Here is a 21,301-nt window from a genome sequence, read left to right on the forward strand (position 1 = left end):
AGTCCAGATCTTAGCCGGCCCTCTGAGAGCACAGGCACTGGTCTTTTTGTTCATTGCTGGGCCTTATCCTATTGCATCTGAGGACAGAGCACTATCAGCCATGCTCATTGTTGTATCTCAGCATTGAATATTATGAGACAGGTTTGGATTAACTGGCTAAATGAGTTAAATAGCAAATGGGTGCTGTGGCCAAAGTGATCTAAGTCACCTGAGGGTGCCCGAGTGTCTTCCATCCTGGTGACCTCATACAGCCTGTTTGTAACTCAGGATAATTCAGAAAACAACTCAAGTAGTAAGTCAGGCCCAAGACATTTCTATCTTCATTTTACAAAGCTTTGTAAAAATTAGGACTTGAGGAAAAAGGAAATCAAGTCTGTGGTTGGTGTGTTCTTTTAAAAAATGACAAGTGGGAAGCTGGAGCATTGGCGCAAGCAGTAGGGTGCCTGCTTTGCATGCACTAACCTAGGAAGGACCATGGTTCGTTGTCCCTCAAGCCAGGAGTGATTTCTGAGTGCATAGCCAGAAGTAACCCCTGAGTGTCACCCATGTGACATGGCCCAAAAATGAAAAACAAATAAATGACAGAGAAGTTTAGGATTTTTCTTTTTCTATGCCAGGAGCAAGTATTTGTCAAAATAACCTGCTCCTATTGACTGAGAGATGAGATTTGCTAAAATTCTAGTAACATCTTTTATCTTAGAATTAGTATCCATTACATGTATACAGAACACAGGGTCATCTTTGCACTCAAACTTTTAAGATTCCATTAGGCCCAACAATTTCTAGTTTGTGTAATTAAAAAAAAAAAAAGAAAGAAAAAGGCTGTGTATAGAGTCAAAGAAAGGAAGACCTTCGGAGTCAAGAGATTCTTTTTCCCTTGCAAATAAGCAAAACACATTCAATCAATTCCCTTTAGCAAATAATAAATTTATTAGGTGCCTACAAGTACAAAACACAGAAAGCTGCTGTTGGGGGTTAGAGGATACACGAGAGCCCTGCCCTCGGAGAGCTTATGATCCAGGCAATTAGTCACAATTAGTAAGTTGTGGCAATATCACTTTTGGTGACTTGAAGCAGAATTCTTGAGCATGTCTGCATCCTTTGACTCCAACTCTTGTGAAATATGTAAGGAATCCTTTCAACAGGAAAACCAAACAGTGGGAAAGAGACCTTTGTGGCATTAATCAGTGACCTTGGCTTTGCTTAAGAGCATCTTTCTGTTGCTGTTGCTTATTCTTGTAACTTTCTCAGCACCATTTCCTAACGACCTTTGTGTGGAGACTCTCCACGCTTCCTGAACCTTCACCAGGGTTTCCTGTTTGTTAGTGAATGGCTCAGTGGCAGTTTGGCCTTGGAATGATTCGGTCTGAGTTTTCCTTCAGCAAATTTGGATTTTCCTTTTGGTGCACGCTAGAATGACAGGCTTTGCAATCTGTGCTCTAAGGGTGGAAGTGAGATGCAGTACAAAGGCAAAAGGCCAAACTTTTCCCTTCACTGAACATTTCATAGTGCACTTTTTGGTTATATTCTGTACAGATATAGAACAAGATATAAATCATTTGTTTTTATTCTTTTTTACTTAGATTTGTATTCATGTAAAGTGTATTTACATTAGGAAAAATTTGAGGTACAAAACCCAAAAAGAATATCTGAGGTATAAATACAAGTATATTTTAAATAATAATCTTAAATCATGCTTTGTCTATGTTTGAAAGCATAGCGGACACATGTGCATGTTCCTTAATAGAATGGTATATACAACAATCTTACAAATCTGAAAGCCATTAAAATTGAATATACAAGTATATCTTCATGAAGAACACTGATATTCAAAATACTCAAAAATTTTAAAACTCTAATCTGCCCTCTCCAATTCTTCAAAGAACCTCTGAAATAATACTGACAATGGTAAGTATATTATATTATAACAAAATAAAAATCCTTCTTACAAGTCTCATTCATACACAATTCACTTTTGAACCATACAAAATAAATTCACTAATACTGTCTCTTGAGCCAATCTTTTATAATTACAGTAAAACCTGTATAAAGACTACCCTTCCAAAATAACTATGCTGGTGTATTTTTCCTTTTCATCACAATAACTATTTTCCTTTACCACTAAAATATATTCCAGGGGCATCATTATATAAAAAAAAGTAGAAAAATGTAAAAACAAAATATAGTAGGTCATAAACCTATCTGCTATTTGTTCATAAGGAAAAATCCAATTAATAAACACATGCAGATTTTAGAAACACTATAACAACAGCAACAACAAATGATTTTTGTGGTGAGGTCCAATTCAGAGATTTCCCTGGGCCACACAAAGTTGTTCGTGTTGCTGGACATAATATAGTTTGTAACAGACACGAAGATGCCAAAAATTCTGCTGGTATAATGTTTTCATGCTTGAGTTTGGAATAAATGCTAGATGTTCACTTTTATATCTTGATTTTACAAAGAAGAGCAAAACTGTGCAAGTAAAGGGTATTGGTGGGGTTCATCTCTGAACTATAGATAGTGGTTACAAACAATATCACTATTTGCAATCAGCACTAAAGAGAAAGTACATTTGAAATGGGGTGTCAGGGTTAACTTATTCCTTATGAGGAAAGGAAGAAATTGGAGAGAAGGAATATGCTTATTAACTCAGAAAAAAAATATGGGCTAAGGTATGGGTTCCCTTTTGAATTTTTCCTGGGGTAGTCAGATATTTCAGGTTAAACTGTGCCTGATGCATCAATATCCTTCTCAGAGGCGTCTCAGTGTGCCAGCCACTGCATTCCACATTATACATCTATGCCACTCAACCAGCAACGAACACACATACACACATTCCTCTGTGCAAACCTTTCTTTGCTCATCTCAGTGAGAAAACTTGTCAGAGTACCAACTATTCCAGTGGATACACCAGTCCCTTAGCACACTGCAACTTAAATGACATAGGTACACAGACACCAATATCACAAGAGAATGAAGTCTTCATTATCTTCTATAACGTATTTATAGAGTCTTGCTTCTCAGAAGCAATTTGAATAAGAATATCATTTTTTTTTTGCAGTTTCATATATTCCAGTCAAGGTCTAAGACAGACCTTAAACAAATAGGGAAGCAGCTTAAAAAATATATCAAACCACTAGAGGCAATTCTTACACTCCAACTTGTAGTTTTCTGCTTCAGGACTAGACTCAGAGCCACTAATTCAAGGACCGGCAAGCAATGCAGAAACAAACACCTGGGTGGTGGGTACACTTGTTGTGCTTCAGAAATCACCTAGATTTGGGGTCTTTGGTTTCAGAGTTCTGATTGCTGAAAGAGTCTCGGATCTTTACAACTTCAGCCGCACACAAATGTCCAAAAGATTTCATATACCACTCTGGCATGTGGCCACTACAACAAAAAGGAAAAGATAAATTGTTGGGAGTGGGAAGCATGGAAATAAGCAGAAGATAGCTCAGAATAGACTTTCACTTCTAGACCAGTAAAATGTAGTAAATATTGCTATCATTATTCCAAAGTTAATGTCTTGGTATATCTAATGAACAAATACTTACAATAAGAAATAACACCCCAAGTATATGTATATATATATATATATCTTGAGGATATATATATATATATATATATATATATATATATATATATATATAAACATCTTGGGGATGTTTTCATATATAGCAAAAAGCATATGATATGGATAATTCAGAGAAAACTAAAATGCAGTTTTTTTTTTGTTTGTTTGTTTGTTTTTTGGGCCACACCCGTTTGATGCTCAGGGGTTACTCCTGGCTAAGCGCTAGAAATTACCCCTGACTTGGGGGGACCATATGGGACGCCGGGGGATAGAACTGCAGTCCTTCCTTGGCTAGCGCTCGCAAGGCAGACACCTTACCCCTACGCTGCCTCATCGACCCCTGAAATTTTCTTTTCTTTTTTTTTTTTGGTTTTGGGGCCACACCTGGCAGTGCTCAGGGGTTACTCCTGGCTGTCTGCTCAGAAACAGCTCCTGGCAGGCACGGGGGACCATATGGGACACCGGGATTCGAACCAACCACCTTTGCAAGGCAAACGCCGCTGTGCTATCTCTCCGGGCCCCAAATGCAGTTTTCTAATGAGAACTTCACATGGTCACCTTGGGTCATTTGTTGCTGGTTTTTAGTCTGCATTGCAATCTACTGGCCTGTGGTACCAAATTCAGAGCTAATTAATTACTAAAAGTGTGAAGGTCATATTATTTCAAAACTGCTGAATATAAAATAGCCTTTGAGTGGAGCATAGTACAGAGGATAGGGCTGTATGCACAGCTGATCCTGGTTCAATCCCCACATCCCATATGGTACCAATAGCACCAGCATGAATCATTTTTGAGTATCACCCCAAACAAAAAACAAACAGAACAGCATTTGCTTGCTAGTTCAAAATCTCAGCTTCTGTGAATTTAGATTGAGGACAAAACTGTCATCTTCTAATGGCTTGAATAGCCCCATATCCTGAACAAGGAAGATTAGAAACCAGTATGCCAAAGAGCAGGAAACTTGGAGATTTATAAGAATTGCTCTTTATGGAATAAACAAGGCACAATGATGAATCACTGAACCATTCTTCATATCAGACAAAGAAGTCTGTATTGTCTCTCTGACCCTCACCAGGTGAGAAAGCTAGAATCAGAACCTACCGTAGGTCAGCTCTGCACATGTAGGTGAGTTTGGATTTCCCTGGCCCGCAGGGCTCGATCAGATACCTGGACAGGAGCACATTGACTCTCACTCCTACCACGGGTGCCCGGTCATGGTCCACAGAGGTAAGCAAAAGGGCACAGGCTCCTTTGGGTAAATTCGTCCGCCATGTTCTGTAGAGAAGGAGAAAAAAAAAATACACCAACCCAGAGTGAGGGGGAATGGAATTTCCTGGAAGCAGTTGAAAACAGGGCCTCACTCTTAAAGGGGATGGCTGAAGGGCAGAAACAGCAGCATGTCTGCTCTGAACTCAGCAAAGATTCCAGAATGAATAACTCTGTTCAGAGCCCTGCTGACCGTGGGTGGATGTGCTCACACAGTCACTTCTTTGAAAGAGAACCAAGGCTAGAAGTGTGACTGAAAACCATTTTGAGATGTCACAAATGCTTTAAGACACAGATATCCTCAAAAAAGGGGTGCTCTGTGGAAAATGTTCTGGACTAATGATGTGATATTTCCTCAAAGATTTTTGGAATTCCTCTTTCAACACTGTCTCCAGAGAATTTATGAATTGCATATAAATCAGCTTTAACCACGGCTCACTTGGGACCCAAATGTTATTTCCTGCTTCTGCATTCACTAGCTGATTCCAATGAGTACATCTATAAAAAGAGGCAAAAGTCTGCTCCCATTGAACCTACCCATTTGAATGTGCCTCTTTTTGCATTTGAGTCTAAAGTTCAGACCACTTTCAAGGATAGGAACACAGGACTGGAATAAACAGACATCCTCTCCACATTTGGATAGACTCAACATCTTTCTTGGGGGCCTCTGTTCTTTTTTAAATAATGATATCACCTTAGGATAGGCACAGAGGGACACACACAATCATCCTTGCCTCTAGAATCCATGTGGAAGCTCTCACCTCAAAACCACATAGTCCCGGGCAGGGTGGGGCGCCATGCTGTTCTGCACATACTGGTAAATTTCAGTCTGGCTGTCCAGGATTTCAATCACTTTTGAATCCAACAGGTCAACATCCCAGAGGTGCTGCTCTTTGAGAAGACGCTTTAGGATTTCTTCCGGCATAGCTGGGACCTCAATGGTTGACCTCCAAAGTCTGAGAGGGGGCCCTTCGCTCACCTGAAAGATACAAGTATTTCTTAGTGCTAGAGTATGAAAATCCACTTAGGTTTGTTTGAAGGCAGACTATGCAAGTAGGGGTCTCTTGAGTCCCAGACATTTTCTGGCGTAAGAGGTGGCTGGCCCAACATTGTGAAGAGCGGCGAGAAAGTAACTGGAAGTACTGGTGTCATCTGTTAATCAAATGGTGAGCTATGTTTTCCTGGGGATCCACATTAAAGTAAATGTTATGAAGTCAGATCTTTATCTTTAACTTATACCTCCAATTCTCCCTGGTTATCCCAATTGCTTTAATTGATTTCCTTTCCTGGTGGTAAAAAAGCAGCTGAGCTAGTCATATTTTTTGTGCTTGTATGGTTTTTTTTTTTTTTTTTTTTGTTTTTTGTTTTTTTTGGCTATACCTCGTAGTGTTCAGGGCATACTATTGGTGGGGCATTGAGGATCATACATGATGGTGGGGACTAAACCTGGATCAGCAATATAAATGTGCAAGATAAATGTACTACCTGCTGTACCATCTATCGCTTTAGCTCCAGAGCCGATCATATTAAGCCATATGAGTGCTCTACCCTCCAAGGTTTTTTAATTCGAACAAGTTGATCTCTATGGTTCCTGTCTCCCCAAGTGTTTACTGCTAGTTAAAGAGTAGATCTAGTGAGAATAGAATAAAGTAAGTTTTGGGTGAATCACAGAAAAATCAAAGTGTAGCAGCAGGAAGGGTATTTGCCTTGCATGTATCCAGTCTGATTTAAATCCCCATTGGGTCCCCTGAGCAATACACCAAAAGTATCAATGAGTATAGAGCCAGGAGTAAACCCTGGGCTCTACAGGATATTACTCCAAAACAATAAACAAATCAAAGCAAATCATCAGATTTCATGAAGCCTCATACCATTACTAGTAAATCATTCCAGGGAACTAACTCTTAGCGTGATTCTATGTAAAAGAATCCCTGCTTTGTGCTGGGGTCACACAAGCAGATCATGGGGTACCACTCAATGCCAAATATGGCACCTAGATCTCCCACACATAAGGCATATACTCTGCCCAGTGCACTTTCCCTCCAGCCCAAGAAAATTCTTCAGTTAACTGGTTTCTACTCTTGGGAGAACCTAAATCCAAGGGAAGAGGTGAGCTGGCAAAGGGTCAAAAGCACCAAGTCCTGTACCCTGTACAGAGCGAGCACTTACCTTTTTATAGGAGAGTTCAGCCTGTTCAGAAGTTGAGTAGTTGACCCAGCCTTTAAACTTCTCTTTAACCTCTTTAAACAGGCCATCCATGCAGTCCTGGATGAAGTGGTGATAGTCCGTGGATTCGTCACTGTGGAGGCGCCCCAGTGCTTCCAGAGTGAGGGGCTTCATTTCCTGTTCAGTGTAGGAGTTTCGACATCGGCTCATCTCCTCAGGGACCTGTGAGGGACACAAGTGACAAAAAAGGAGGGTAAGTGGACGAGGGAGACTGCTGGTGCTGAGGGGCCATATGCAGTACCAGAGATCAAATTAGGACCAGGTGTGCAAGATGAGAAGGCCATACTCCTTGATAGGGGTGGAAGCCCAAGATTTTGTCCTATTCACAAGATCCTTAATCAAGAATAAAACATTCCAATGTCTTACCTGGAAAAGCTTCTTGCACTCAGCGATCATATGGGCCAGTCCTTGAGTAGCAGCAAGGTTTTCATTTAAATCTTTCTGATCGGGTTTGCCCAAACTTTGTTTTCTTTGCATTACCCTAGACAGAAAAAATATTTAAAAGATTCAGATATTTATATATTCTTAATCAATGTGTTATTCCAGTGAAGAAAAACCACCACCTTCCGCTGTGGTCTATCTGTCATTATGTGGTTCAAAAGAATTTTACTTTGATGAGCAGAATTTCTCAGTTTAATCAACACTGTACTAAAAATCATGAAAGAGATGGTCTTTAATGAAACCCAGGCTATTTGAAGTCGTTGAGCCAAACAGGCTCCTATCTAAACAGGCAGCTCGGACATGGGTGGTAGGGACAGGAATGGATGCTTGCAGGCTGCATGGGTGGGAGGCAGCGGGCATTGCCATAAACAGTGTCACTAGCTATTCTTTCTACTTTCAATAAACAGGATCCTCTCCCTAGGAAACATCTATTCTTTCCTAGAGGTTGTGTCTTAATCTTATCATATCTCCCCCTTCTGTCCTCTCTATTCCATTAAAGTTGGAATGCCTGTCAATGCTTAGATCTAGTTAAAAAGATATTTAAAAGTAGCTAACTCATCTTACACAATTAGATCCTATACCTCCTGCTAAGAGATAGTTGCTGAGAGTGTCTTTAGAATTTTGCGGATGAATCTGGAACGTGGTTGAGCTCCAGTGTGTGATTCCTTTTGTACACCCTCCCCCCAGGAGTACATCCAACAAAAGGCAAAGAAACACCAACTGACTCTGCCATTGTAATGAGGTAATGAATGTCAAGTGTGTGATCCTATGTCTACAAAAGACTTTGGAGCTGAACAAATATCAACTGTTGCTACTTTCCAGTTCCTTGACTCTGATAGCAACTCCCATTTCATATACATTTAAGGAGAAATGTGATGAACAGTGGATTTAGGCCAGGTCCCCACCCTGAGGTTCGACTCTATCATTAGTTATTTCCACTTCCAGCCCAGCCTGGAGCTTGGCTCCACTGACCATACACTTGCCGTGGCCAAGGCAGCATTCCCTGTCCAGTTTTTAGGTCAGTATATTAGTATGATTATTTGCTGGCAGAAATATATAACAATGTAATGGGGGAGTCTTGGGCTCAACACTTGCCATAACTCAGCAAGACTCCAAATCTCTTTCTACAAAATGGCTTGGCTGAGGCCACATCCGAGGCTCAGAAGGAAGGAGGTCAAACTCAATTATGCTCAATTCAGGTAGAAGCCCACAAAAACACTGGGGTCACACTGGCAGGAAAGGAGGCTACTTCAGTCTCCTGACATGTACCTCGGAGAAGAGTTCTCTCTCTTCAGAGTGTTGAGATGGAAGAGGGAAGGGGCCAAGCACACAGCCAGGTTGGTGGGAGTCATCTGGTTTTCTTTCACAGCTGCAGTGACATCGCTCAGGAAATAAAGGAGAGTCTGTAACACCTCCCGGTTCTCATCAGGCAGAAGCATAATGGCAGCCTTGATGGCCTGGAGGCGCTGGTCCTTGGGCACATCTGCACGACACCAGAATTTCCCCATCAAACTCAGTGATTTTCCATGAATTACTGCAGAAAAATGTCTCAAAGCAAATACCAGCATCAAAGCCCCCAGCCCAGTCCTGAGCAAGCACTTGCAGAGAGTGTACTTGAGGTTAATATGGAAGAAATTAGGCATTGCCACCAGCGTCACTACCCTAAGTATTTCCTGCCCGTGGAGGAGTTAAAACATTTTAAAACACCCACAATGCCAATATATTCCTAAATCCATCTCAGAGTTCAACTCCAGATGATGCCAGTTTATAGAAGTTTTTGTTTTCTTTCTGAAGAATTTCTGAGAAACCTCCAGTTCCCTTTTCAATTCCTTTTTTCAATTACTGAAAACAGTATACATTTAAGTCTTTTGTTTAGTTTAATGTAAGAACTGACATCTGTTATTTTTTTTTTTTCTGATGGGTGGGTGACACCTTCAGTACTACATGACTACTCTCAGGTCTGTGCTCAGAATAGCAGGTAGCAGAATGCTGGAGTTTGAACACAGACCTCCTGTATAAAAAGCCTGAACTCTGCCCATTGAGCTACTTTTCTAGCCCAAAACTGAGATCTTTTAAGCTGTAACTACTTTAGTTTGGTATCTTCACAGATTTCTGTGATTTGTAATGGACCTAAACTTTCTTGAATAGGAAAAGAAAATTGCTAAAATGTTCAATAAACTAAAAAAATCTGTTTAACTGGTCATTTCTTTCAGTTTTAGGGAAAAATGAATGCACAAACATAAAATGGCTATTCTAAAAATCCATTTGGAGGGGAAACACATACCCAGCTATGTTCAAGACTTATTTCTGGGTTTGTACCTGGTGGTCATTCCTGGTGAGGCTTGGGCCAGTTAGGATGTCAGGGATAGATCTCAGGTTGGCCAAGTGCAAGGCAAGCATCCTACCTGCTGTACTATCTCTCTAGTCCTATAAATCCATTCTTGAGAAATAAGTCCATAAAATAAGAACACATATGAAATGCTGAGCTCACTCTCCAGGTCTCCTTTACTAGACAAATTTTTCTTTTAAAAGGCATGTGATGGAAAAATCAAGTCTCTCCAGTGTACTCCATAGGACAAACCCTATTCCACAGCACCATGGTTACAATACATAACAAATACCTCAGTGAGGGAAAGTGTGATCTGGGTTTTTACAAAATGTGAAAGGATGAAACAAATAATGAAATAATCCAGACCAGTTCCATTTCTCATAAAATAAAGTCCACTGCGCCAGCACTCAAGACAATTTGAGCAGTGAGAGAAGCTGAGTTTAAATTGCATGCTATAATACCACAGTGAGCCAAGAAAAACACAAGGCCTTGAAAGCAATAATCCTGATCTTGATCATTAATTTAGACAACTGTTTGCTTTAAACTTTACTTAAAAGTGTGACGGGCATAGATATTGTTTTCATAAGTATTTCAGGCAGAAGTAGAGATGGGTAACAGAAAAAAAAGTTATTTATTAATTTTATAGCAAGATAAAATACAAAAGACATTTGTGATTTTTTCTGTGGGGAGCATACTCGGCAACACTCGGGTTACTCCTGGCTCTGTGCTCAGAAATTGTTCCTGGCAGGCTTGGGGGACCATATGGGATTCTGAGATTGAACCCGGGTTGATCCCAGGTCAGCCACAAGCAAGGCAAATGCCGTCCGTACCGCTGTGCTATTTCTCCGACCCCCACCTGTGATATTTTAAACATCATAAGCCCTGTTGAAGATGTGAAGAAACTGAAATTTCTTTGGTAAGGCAAAAATAGAGACATCTTGGTTCCTGCTCTTTTGAGCACATTGGATAACTGTTCTAGAAATAACTGAAGAATGATTTCCTAGGGAAGGAGTGCAGGGGATGCCTTGGTGGCAAAAAGCATCCCTTGCAAAGAGGAGGCTGCATATTCAACCCTTGGTATCACTCACACACATGTCCTGGAATGGCAGCTTTGCTGCCTGGAACTGCAACTCAGATGGTATGTGAGAAAAGTACAACTAAGAAAAGTGATCCTAGCCCAGACCAGCACAACTAGACCTTGTCCAATAACAAGAGGAGTGGGGAAAATACATTTCCTGGTGAGAATATAAAACAGGGACCTGAGAGATAATACAGGGGTTTAAGGTCTTGATTGTGGGCCACTCCTGTGATTTGATTCCCTGCCACCACAAGGTCCGGAGCATTACCAGGAGCAGCCCTAGAGATCCCTGAGCACTGCAGGGTAAGCTCCAGCACTGTATAGCTGGAGTAGCACTGGTGGAGCCCCTTTGGTTGAGAGACCAACTCTCACTGGGAGGAGACCCTCTAGTCCCACTGGGTACCACTGGAGAGGAAGGACAACTTCAAAACAGAAACAAGACAACAACAAACCAAAAAGAATGGAGAGATTGGGGGGGAGGGGAGAGAGAGGAGAGAGAGAGAGAGAGAGAGAGAGAGAGAGAGAGAGAGAGAGAGAGAGAGAGAGAGAGAGAGAGAGAGAGAGAGAGAGAGAGAGAGAGAGAGAGAGAGAGAGAGAGAGAGAGAGAGAGAGAGAGAGAGAGAGAGAGAGAGAGAGAGAGAGAGAGAGAGAGGAGAGAGAGAGAGAGAGAGAGAGGAGAGAGAAAGAGAAAGAGAAAGAGAAAGAGAAAATTCATGCTAAAGAAACTATCATTCAACAGGTATAAGAAATATGACCCATAAATAAAGGGACGAGAAAGACATCAATGCTGGGCTCCTCACTGGTCATCTTTTGGCTGGGCCAAAAAATGACTCATAAGAAACAATGGGTTCTTGTTGGTGCCCCTTTCTCCCACTCCCATCACTCCCAGATCTAAGAACACTTACACTGGTAGATCTGCAGGAAAGTTTCTGAGAGTTTGTTGGTCATGAGGGGCTCGGGAAGATCTCGAAAATACTGCTTCAGCATGTCTGCCACGTCGTAAGCAGACTGGCCTTCATAGTTGACACAGTCTATGGCACTTTCGTTCATCTGGCGCAGAGCCTGGATCCGAGATTTGACTCCTGATTTTCTGAACAGTCCCAGCTGTGAGCAGTACAACATGGTCAGGAGGGTTGCAGCATTTTCATTCAGAAACAATCAAGAGTACCAACTATTGATTCCCCCCTCGAACTTACACACTTGCCCTTCAGGAGTGGGCAGTGGTGATCTCACCTGATCTAAACAATGATTGCGGAGGTAGCGCATGGCCTGCTGGATGCTCTGGGGCAGGGGCTGTCCGGTGCGCTGCACATTGACGGTCAGAGGGACCCCGAACACATTACGGTCTTTGTAGTCTGGAACCTTGATCCTTTTCATGAACTTGGGCACAGCCCTGTTTGATAAAGCGGTGAATAGTGTTAGGAGACAAGTTTGTCAGTCTATACCTGTCCATCAAGGCAGGTAAGTATAAAACATGCCCACGACCACAGACATCCACTACAGTGTTCCTCGAGATCTTCTAGGCATCAAGACTAGGACTGGGGTATCCCTAGCAGAGGGCTCCTCAGGGCTCTCCCTCCCTGTGAAGACTGAATTGGATCTGCTTTGCATCGAGTTGAGCTTCCTTACATCAAGGCAGCACAGGAAGGATCTGCAGCAAAGGACAACATTAGCCCCTAATTTTGTGTTTCAAGACAGGGTCTGAAAAACAAGTTTCCACTGGTCCAATAAAAGGACAAGAACAGTTTCTTTTTTTTTCTTGGCAGGGGATTGAAGGGGCCCAAAAGTGGTGCTCAGGAGACCTAGGCCCCACCAGTAAATCTCTACCAAATGGGCCAGTGGCTCAATGCCAGAATATAATGCTACTCAGGCCTGGGATGTTGGCCACACTTGGGCCACCTATGAGGTACTGGGAGTCTCCTGGACTATACCTGGTGATGCTCAGGGGAACCATGTGGTGCTGGGAACTGAACCTGAGTAGAGCATCCTAAATGCTGTATGCTAGCCTAGCCCCTAAGAATAATTTCTAAGTGTTCAATGAAATCCAAAGGATAAAAAGGTAATGCTGGAGGAGAAAACAATTAGCAAAATTATTATTGGGGCTGGAGAGATAGCATAGAGGTAAGGCGTTAGCTTTTCATGCAGAAGGACGGTGGTTCAAATCCCGACATCCCATATGGTCCCCTGTGCCTGCCAGGGACGATTTCTGAGCATAGAGCCAGGAATAACCCCTGAGCACCACCGGGTGTGGCCCAACCCCCCCCAAATAATAATATAATAATTACTGTTATTATTATTTTTATTATTTTTGTTTTTGGGCAACACCCGGCGGCGCTCAGGGGTTACTCCTGGCTCTGTGCTCAGAAATCACTCCTGGCAGGCACAGGGGACCATATGGGTTGCCGGGATTTGAACCAACTTGGTCCTGGGTTGGTTACTTGCAAGGCAAATGCCCTACTGCTGTGCTATCTCTCTGGCCCCCCAAAATTATTGAGGCTGTATAAGTTTCCAAACTAATTTGGCCTACTGCCCCATTTAGGAAAAAAGAATTACTCAGTGCCATCAAGCCTGTCCAAAATCACCTTTCTGTTTAAGGCAACAAACAGAATGTGACCCTAATTGCTCCTGAGGTTACTATCACTTCCCTCACAATCTTTTTAGCAAGCCCCCAGGGTGGGAGGGGTGGCCTCTTTGTTTCATAGAACAGGGACCAACTCCACAGCTTAACAGGAGGAGCCCAGCTGAATGACCAGATGTCAAAATCAATTCTCCTGCATGACCCTGGAGCATAGAACCTCTTTGGGTTTCTAAAAGAGAATGAAAAAGAACAATGAGGCTTTGTGAGCCTACCAGGCTCCCTGGAGGCCAGCAGCCGGGTCCAGCCCCAGCAGTATAGGCAACAGCAGGAAACCATGTCATGCATTTAATGCTGTCAAGCAGAAATCTCAGCTCTACAAATGACCTCTCTGAGGGGACAAGAAAGGGCAAGGCCCAACAGGAAAAGAACTGGGGGCAGAATTTCTCCAAGCATCCCACAATGTAAGACTTTGATGTCTGGTTTTAACTCATTGGAAAAATTGACCAAAATTCAAGAAGTATTAGGGAATTCACGAAGTATTAAGGAACTCTGAGATTTTTGAGGGTTTAGTGGGAAGGTAGGGAGAAGGAGAGCAACTCTGAAATGGGAATGTAAAATATGCAGTTTTAAATAGCTGGCCGGGAGCGCTATGTAAGGCAGACCACTTTGATTTCTGAGTGCTTACCAACAGCCATGGCATGTGACTGTTTATAGCTCCGGGAAGGTAAAAATGCAAGCACAGAGCCAGCCCTGCATTTCCATACAGTAAAATGTATGGTATAGGGCTGGAAGTGTGCATAATACTCCCTTTGTCGGGCAGAAAAGCCCAGGGGCAGAATGTGCAAAGAACACATTACGATCTCTACCGAGAATCTGAGGCATGTGTGGAGAAACTGGTCAATACTTATTTCTGTCATTCAGAACAAACAACTTCTGTATTTAGCAAGGCTCACATAATAACAGCCTTTGAAAAGGAGGTGCTTTGATGCTGAAGAGAAACTCACTGGAATCCCAAGAAGAGGAGGAGCTTGGGAGAGAGGGAATAGTTACTTTGCTCAGGACTTTCAGCTCTCTCAAACAATTTCTGGTTCGCTCAAAGCATCACTAATGAAATTGACTGTGCCCCGGATTTCATAAAATTTTGGAGTAGTACCACTAGATAATTAACACTTGGATTAGTAAAAGGTCCTAAAGGCTGACACTGTCATATGCACTGGGATGGCAACTAGAGGCAGCTCCCGGATTTGCACCAATAAAATTGAGAGCAGCACATTTTTCTTTTCTTTTCCTTCCTTTTATTTTGGCAGGAGGAGGGAGGGGGAGAGAAACGGCACCACATTCAGCAATTCCTAGGGGTTAGTTCCTGGCTCTGCACTCAGAAATTACTCCTGACAGTGCTTGAAGAAACTATATGGGATGTTGGAGATAGAAACCAAGTCGGGCACATGCAAGGCAAGAGCCTTGTCCAATATATTATCGCTCCAGACAGGCATGTTTTATTTTCATGTACATTTTAGTTTGTATCTTAGAGGCAAATTTCTAAAATGCAGTACTGTTGGAAAGTCTGTTTGAGAACAAACATTTATTTATTTTTTTTTAATTTTAGCTCAGGTTTCTGAATGATGTTGCAAAGTCACATTAAAATTAAGTTTCTAGATCTGGAGAGATAGTATAACAGGTAGGTTGCTGGCCTTGCAAGTAAATATAGTACCTCCTGGCACTAAATACAGTGCTCCTGTGAAGTGCCAAGAGCAAGGCATAATAAACTCTGAGCCAGGGTGTGGCTCAAACCCAAACAAAGGAGCTCCAACATAGAAATCAGAATAAAAGGTCAGGTGCTACACACCTAACCCATTTCAAGCTTCCTAATGCCTTCTCATTCAGAGGTTATACACTGAGACTTCTTTCCATAGGTCAGGGCTGAGACTTTTCCTATTTACTAAGCCTAGCACTGAGAAGGTGCTATAGAATGAGATGGACAAGTGGTCCATTTTCACACCAACAACTACTGCTTTAAATGCAATCAACCAAAGGCACCAGTTAACCCTAATGCTATACTGGCTCAAGCAGTATCTAATAGTTTTGATGATGCAGAGCAACAAACAGCCTTGGGATGCCAGACTGAAGAGATGAAGAGAACAATGGTTATGTTGAGTATTGGGACAGCCTCAAGAAGCTGACCACGACTGTTAAAACCCTTACCAGCTAAAGCCATGCTTATTGGAAGGTGTGTACTTCTCCAGCAGGGCGGTTAGCTTCAGGAGCGAGTATTTCTGTAGCAGGTTCATCTGGGCCACAGACTGGCAATTGATCTGTAGTGACATGGAGTTTAAGCTTGGCCGGTGAGAGCTCTGGAAACTGTGCCATCTCAGTCTGTGCCTGCAGAGAGAAGGGCAGAAGATGGTGAGACAAAGACCAAGGCCTCAACCAAAACCTGTAGGGATTGCTCACTGAGGTTGCACCCTTGCACGTGAGGATGGAACTTCAATTTTTCTCGCACTTCTTCTGTGAGGAGACATATAAACCATTACATGAACCATTGGATCCCTTTTGGGAGGCAGGGGCCAGGATATTACCACCATGGCACAACTACCACCATCGCCATCACAGAGTTGACTTTACCAGCCCCCAATCTGAAACTGAGTTCTCCACAAACAGCACCCACTCTTTTTGGAAGTCAGGCACTCCAGGCTGGTTGCTCTCATCATGAACTGACAAGGCTGTGAAGTCCAGCACTGACCCAAGACCCACTAAGCAGGAAGGGAAAGGTATGGCTTTCTCTGGCTGGGCCCCCTCTACCCAGACTCTGGAGGGAGAAGAGACCTTCTTCTCACCTATTAGATCTGGTCAGGGAGGCCCCGACCCCTGAATCCCTCCTTTCAGGGATGTCTGAGGGCTCCTCCGGCTCATTCAGTGAGTTGCCTGTGCTGTCCAGGTCACTGGGAGTGGCTCGGTCATGGTCTACATCCAGGTGTATCTGTTTGGGAGAGGACGGGCAGGGAGAGACAGAATCCAGGGCTGAGTCTGAATCGCCCTCATCAGAAAACTTCTCTGACCACTGGTTGACGATTCTCTGCATCCCCTTCACGTGGTACAGGATGTCATCCAGCTCCGGGAAGATGTCCTCGTTTTCCAGGTCCACCAGATCACCGGAACTGGAGTACAGGAGGGAGCCGGGTACGTTGTCATAGATGCTCAGGCGGCTGCTCATGGAACTGGAGGAATTGCGTCGCTTAAGCTCTTTGGGACTGTCACCACTGTTCTCCCTTCGCAGGCTTATGTGACCCGGGCCATGGAAGCTTCCAGTCCTCCAGTTCACTGAGCTGCTGCTCCCGGAGGGAGAGAAACTGCCATTGGAGAGGGCCTTTGGGAACGTGCCAGGCTTGTGATCTTCTGGTATATAGAAGATGGTGTCCTCTGGGTAGTTGCCGCGGTTTTTAAAGTTCTGTTCCATCACGTTGTTGAACGTGGACTGGTTGAAGGGATCAAAGCCCTCCAAGTACATGCCCACCCGCTTGTGGCATGCACTGAGGCTTCGAGTCCTGGTGATGGGGCTGGGCGTGCTGACGGCGCTGCTGGTCTCGGACTGGCTGCTGCTGCTGCTGGTCTGTGTGGAATTGGAGACACTCCTCTTTCGTACCATGGGGACATTGATGTGGTTGCCATTGAGAGCTGAGATCTCCACACAGTTCAGCTGCTTCAGTTTCTCCTCATCCATTCCCTCCTGTAGGACGGGCCCGCTGATGATCAGGCCCAGCTTGGACGGTGCCTTGTGCTTGCCATGGTGGGAACCTCTTAGCTTTAAGCTCTCCATGCGTTTCAGCAGGCTGCGTGCTTTAGACTTGCCACTCTTCTCCTGGCCTTTCATGCCGAAGCTAAAGCTGGACAGTTCCTTGGGAGAGGGAAGGCTACAGAAGGAGTCATCATTGCTCACAAAGTGGCTAGATGAGCAAACACTAATGACTGAGTTGGTCCGGGTTGTGGCGCTGTCCCCACTCTGGGCTGCAGCAGTGGGGAGACTGCAGGAGCTGCTAAGGCTGCGGACCGAAGCCACCTCTTGCTGCTCGCTGAGGTCTGTCAGCATGCTTTCGTGGCTTGGGGCGTTCTGCAGGTGGCTACTATCTGGGGATCCTGGCACGGGGTCTTGCTTGGGTGAAAAGACATCAAACTCTTCCAGCCGTGACCACCTCTTGCTGTCCCTCTGGAAAGTCCATTGCCACTTATTGCACAAGGCTCATCCTCATCAGAATCTTCACTCTGCAAAGACAGAAAATGGAGCCATTCATGCACCGGGACCTGCAGTCAGCAAAAGCAGAAGAAGCCAAGGGCTCAAGGTCTGGGGCACTGTTCACCACCTGCTGCCAACACCTATTCCTCTCTGACAGCCTTATTTTTATTTACTTATTTTTGCAAAGACTGAAGATCTATTTAAGAATTTAATAGGGAAAAAAATAATTTCCTAGGAGGGCAAGAGTGATAGTACAATAGGTAGAATGTTTGCCTTGCACAAGGCCAACCTAGGTTCAATATCTGGCACCATATATGGTCTAGGATGATCCCTGAAAGCAGAACCAGGATTAAGCCCCAAACACTGTTTAGGTGTGGCCCTCCAAAAAAAATTTCAAAAAGAATTCAACAGGAGACTGTCTAACCAAAGGTTATTTTATAGAAATGCTGGGATCTATAAGCTTGTGCCTCCATTATTCACACAGGGAGCCTCTGCGATCTGTGAAAATTTCAGGCATGCAAAATATTTTGAACTGGAGTCAACAATGGGTAGGACTCCCTCTGGTTGGTCTCCAGTTTTGCTGTCTGTGTTTATATCCCCTTTTGTAATTAAAAGTTCATTTTCCAACACTAAGAATAATGGCAACTGAATCTCCAGCCACCTTCCCAAAGTTTGCAAAATTTTCAAATAAGAACCTTAAGCCACAGCCCTCCGTTCCTTCTATCTCTTGGATCTGATTTTGTTTAGCCTCTTACCTGTTCTGGTCATCTCCCCTCCCTCTCCTCTCTGCTCCACCAGACCTGGGATCTACAGCTAATGCCACAAGTGTCCTGGGAAGTTTCAACCTCAGACATGCTCCAGGCAATTTAACAAGGTTCCACAAATACCCAATCCTGACAGCACAAAATGTTCATAAACACTAGTGACGTCTTTGCTGATTTTGTCTGATTTATGTGCAGGACTCAGGGTTATACAGGAACAAAAATGACTGCATCAAAAGATGCAGCAATTCCATGTAATTCATGACTTTCCTACCAGTGTGGAACGTATCATATGACCCAAGTTTCACAGGACAGTGAGTAGAGGCATCGGGTTGGCTTTCCTGTCTCCTCTCCACAGCTCAGTGGGTGCTGAAGTTCCAGTTCATTTGTTTAAAAGGTTTTCCTCCCCCAAGAAGGTGAGTTGTAGGTCAGGGACTCAAAGATAATTCAAAATGTGTGCTTTCCACACAGCCAACCTGGGTTCGAATCCTAGCGTCCCAGATGGTTCTCAAGCCTGCCAGGAGTGATTCCTGAGTGCAGAGCCTGTAGTAACCCCTGAGCATTGCTGGGTGTGACCCCATAAAAAATAAGAACAAAATAAAATGTGTGCTCTGAACAGTCAGAAATTCATTCTTGTACTAAACACTCTCCTGCTCACTTTGTGACTGTCAGACCCAGTGCTACACCTACTCCTTCTCTTGAGGCCTCATCAAAGGTCCTCAAGTTTCCTATGTAGAGAAAAAACTTCCCCAATTCAGTTATGTCACCAGTCAACTAGAATGTGTGGAGTTTCCTCCCACTGTGCCTGCCCCCATTCAATTTCTCCTTCTCTACCTTTTAATCTTCTTTAATACCCCACAACTCTAGCCTTCACTCTATACCTACAGCTTTAAAATATAGTAGGTGTTACTGATGGGAAAAGGGAGATACCTCCACAGAACTGAAGCTTTACTTTTTCTAGGGAGTAAGGCAAAAATCCATCGGGTTCTTTGAGCTTCATCTTTTATATATAGCAATGGCATATTCATATGTAATGGGTAGCAGCAAATTAATTAAGCAAAATTGTAATAATGCATTGGCTGGTTGTGACTAAGAGTTTCAATGACATAAAAAATATGTAAGAACAAGGAATATTTTTGAAATAAGGAGGTAGAAACTTGAGAAACCAAACCCACAGTCCAATTTCAGTCTGCTCCCTTTCCTCCCATCCTATCTTAAACTTTATATACTTACTCTCTTCCGGTGAGGACTGATTTCCAGCTTCATCACCGCACACTTGTTCAAAGTATTCAGACGCCTACATTTCAAAAACAAACCAAAAGAACATTACTGACTATAGGAAACCAGTGGTGAGTAGATATTTTTCCCCTCAAATAGATAATATTTATTAGGTTTCTGCAAACCTATTAATATCTACAAGAGTATTAAACCCTTCTTACAAAGCAAACAGGTTGAAAATAACTAAGTACATACAAACATACTTACATAATGAATATACTTATAAATATATACTATATTTCACTTAGCCAATATTTGTCTTTTAGTAGAAATTGGCACAGTCTTAGGAGAATGTTTGGTATCTGAGACATAATTCTCAATGAGGCAACATTCATTTCCAATGGGCCTGCGGTTGAGACATAAGACTGTCCTACAGAATGCCAAAAGGGCCAGTATGTTCTCTTTCCACACAAATGAAAACCATGACAAGTAACCTCGCAGAATTATCAGTGTAGTAAACAAACAGTTTATTCTATCTCAAATGATTTAAAAGAAAAGAGTAAAGAAGAAGCAAATTCTTAGCTTGTTGAAAGCTTTTGTGTGTGTGTGTGTGTGTGTGTGTGTGTGTGTGTGTTTTCTTTTTGGTGTAGAGGAGTCATATTTGGTGATATTCTTGACTTACTCTTGACTGTATTTAGAGGTGGCTCCTGGCAGTGCTTGGGGGGAATCAAAGTGTCAAAAACTGACCTGACCAAATTGATTCCTTGTAAGGCAAATGCCTTTAACCCTGACTTACATTTCTCTACACACTGAAATGATCAATTCTTGAAAATAAAGGGCACTCACTCAAGTGCTTGTTCAATTCCCATTTCTTTGGACTATTTCCTGTATAGGACAGAATCATAATTCCTGGAGTTCAAAAATAAGTCATTGCCTTAGATCCTTTTTATTAAAGTAGAATTTTTAACTTTTAATGCTTTCTTTAATCCCTATCCAACAGTAATGTTCATTTATTTAGATTTGGGGATCATTTATGTTTCATTGAAAATTAAAGACAGCTATAAAACAAAACAAAAATTCTTATTGAGAAAATATGGAAAAGCAACAGGAGTGTGAGAACATGGCAGCCCTTCATGCCCTAGTTCTAACATCTTCCAGATGAACACTTTAATTCCCTCCCATGAACCTATAATAGATCTGCTGTCTTATGCCATTTGTTGTCCAATGTCTTTGTAGAATAAAATATTACAATCGCCATTCTTCTACTTTCAGGAGATATGGGTATTTAATCCACACAAATTCAAACTGGCCATGAGTGACCTCTTCAAGGATTTTACCTTTCTGATCTTGTTTTGAAAACTTGTTGAACAACTTTGATGCCCTAGGATGGAAGCATTTTTGCTGATAAAATCACCTTTGATTTCATAGATTATGCGGTAATCTATTTGTTTATGGCATAAACAAAGATGACCCCACCCAGAGCATGTTCAGGAAGATTTTGTCAGCAGGGGAAAAGAAAGACAAAAACCAAAAATCAGAAACAACTCCCCTAAGAAAAAGACCAAAATTTCAAAATTAGTGGGTTGTTAAGGTCTTTTC

General features: G+C 42.7%; 1 protein-coding gene across 1 annotated transcript in view; it reads right to left on the reverse strand.

Annotated features, from left to right (window-relative positions):
• Positions 1 to 911: 911 nt before the first annotated feature.
• Positions 912 to 21,301, reverse strand: part of DLC1 (DLC1 Rho GTPase activating protein) — a 339,270-nt gene continuing 318,880 nt past the window's right edge. The window contains 12 exon segments of the mRNA XM_049772336.1: positions 912 to 3,393; positions 4,679 to 4,852; positions 5,605 to 5,822; positions 7,013 to 7,231; positions 7,436 to 7,550; positions 8,780 to 8,993; positions 11,823 to 12,021; positions 12,151 to 12,310; positions 15,698 to 15,874; positions 16,330 to 17,710; positions 17,713 to 17,752; positions 19,718 to 19,781. Of these exon segments, the coding sequence (XP_049628293.1) occupies positions 3,273 to 3,393; positions 4,679 to 4,852; positions 5,605 to 5,822; positions 7,013 to 7,231; positions 7,436 to 7,550; positions 8,780 to 8,993; positions 11,823 to 12,021; positions 12,151 to 12,310; positions 15,698 to 15,874; positions 16,330 to 17,710; positions 17,713 to 17,752; positions 19,718 to 19,781 (3,082 nt within the window). The 3' untranslated portion in view covers positions 912 to 3,272.

This window comes from Suncus etruscus, chromosome 4, assembly GCF_024139225.1.
Source record: "Suncus etruscus isolate mSunEtr1 chromosome 4, mSunEtr1.pri.cur, whole genome shotgun sequence".
Lineage (NCBI taxonomy): Eukaryota > Metazoa > Chordata > Mammalia > Eulipotyphla > Soricidae > Suncus > Suncus etruscus.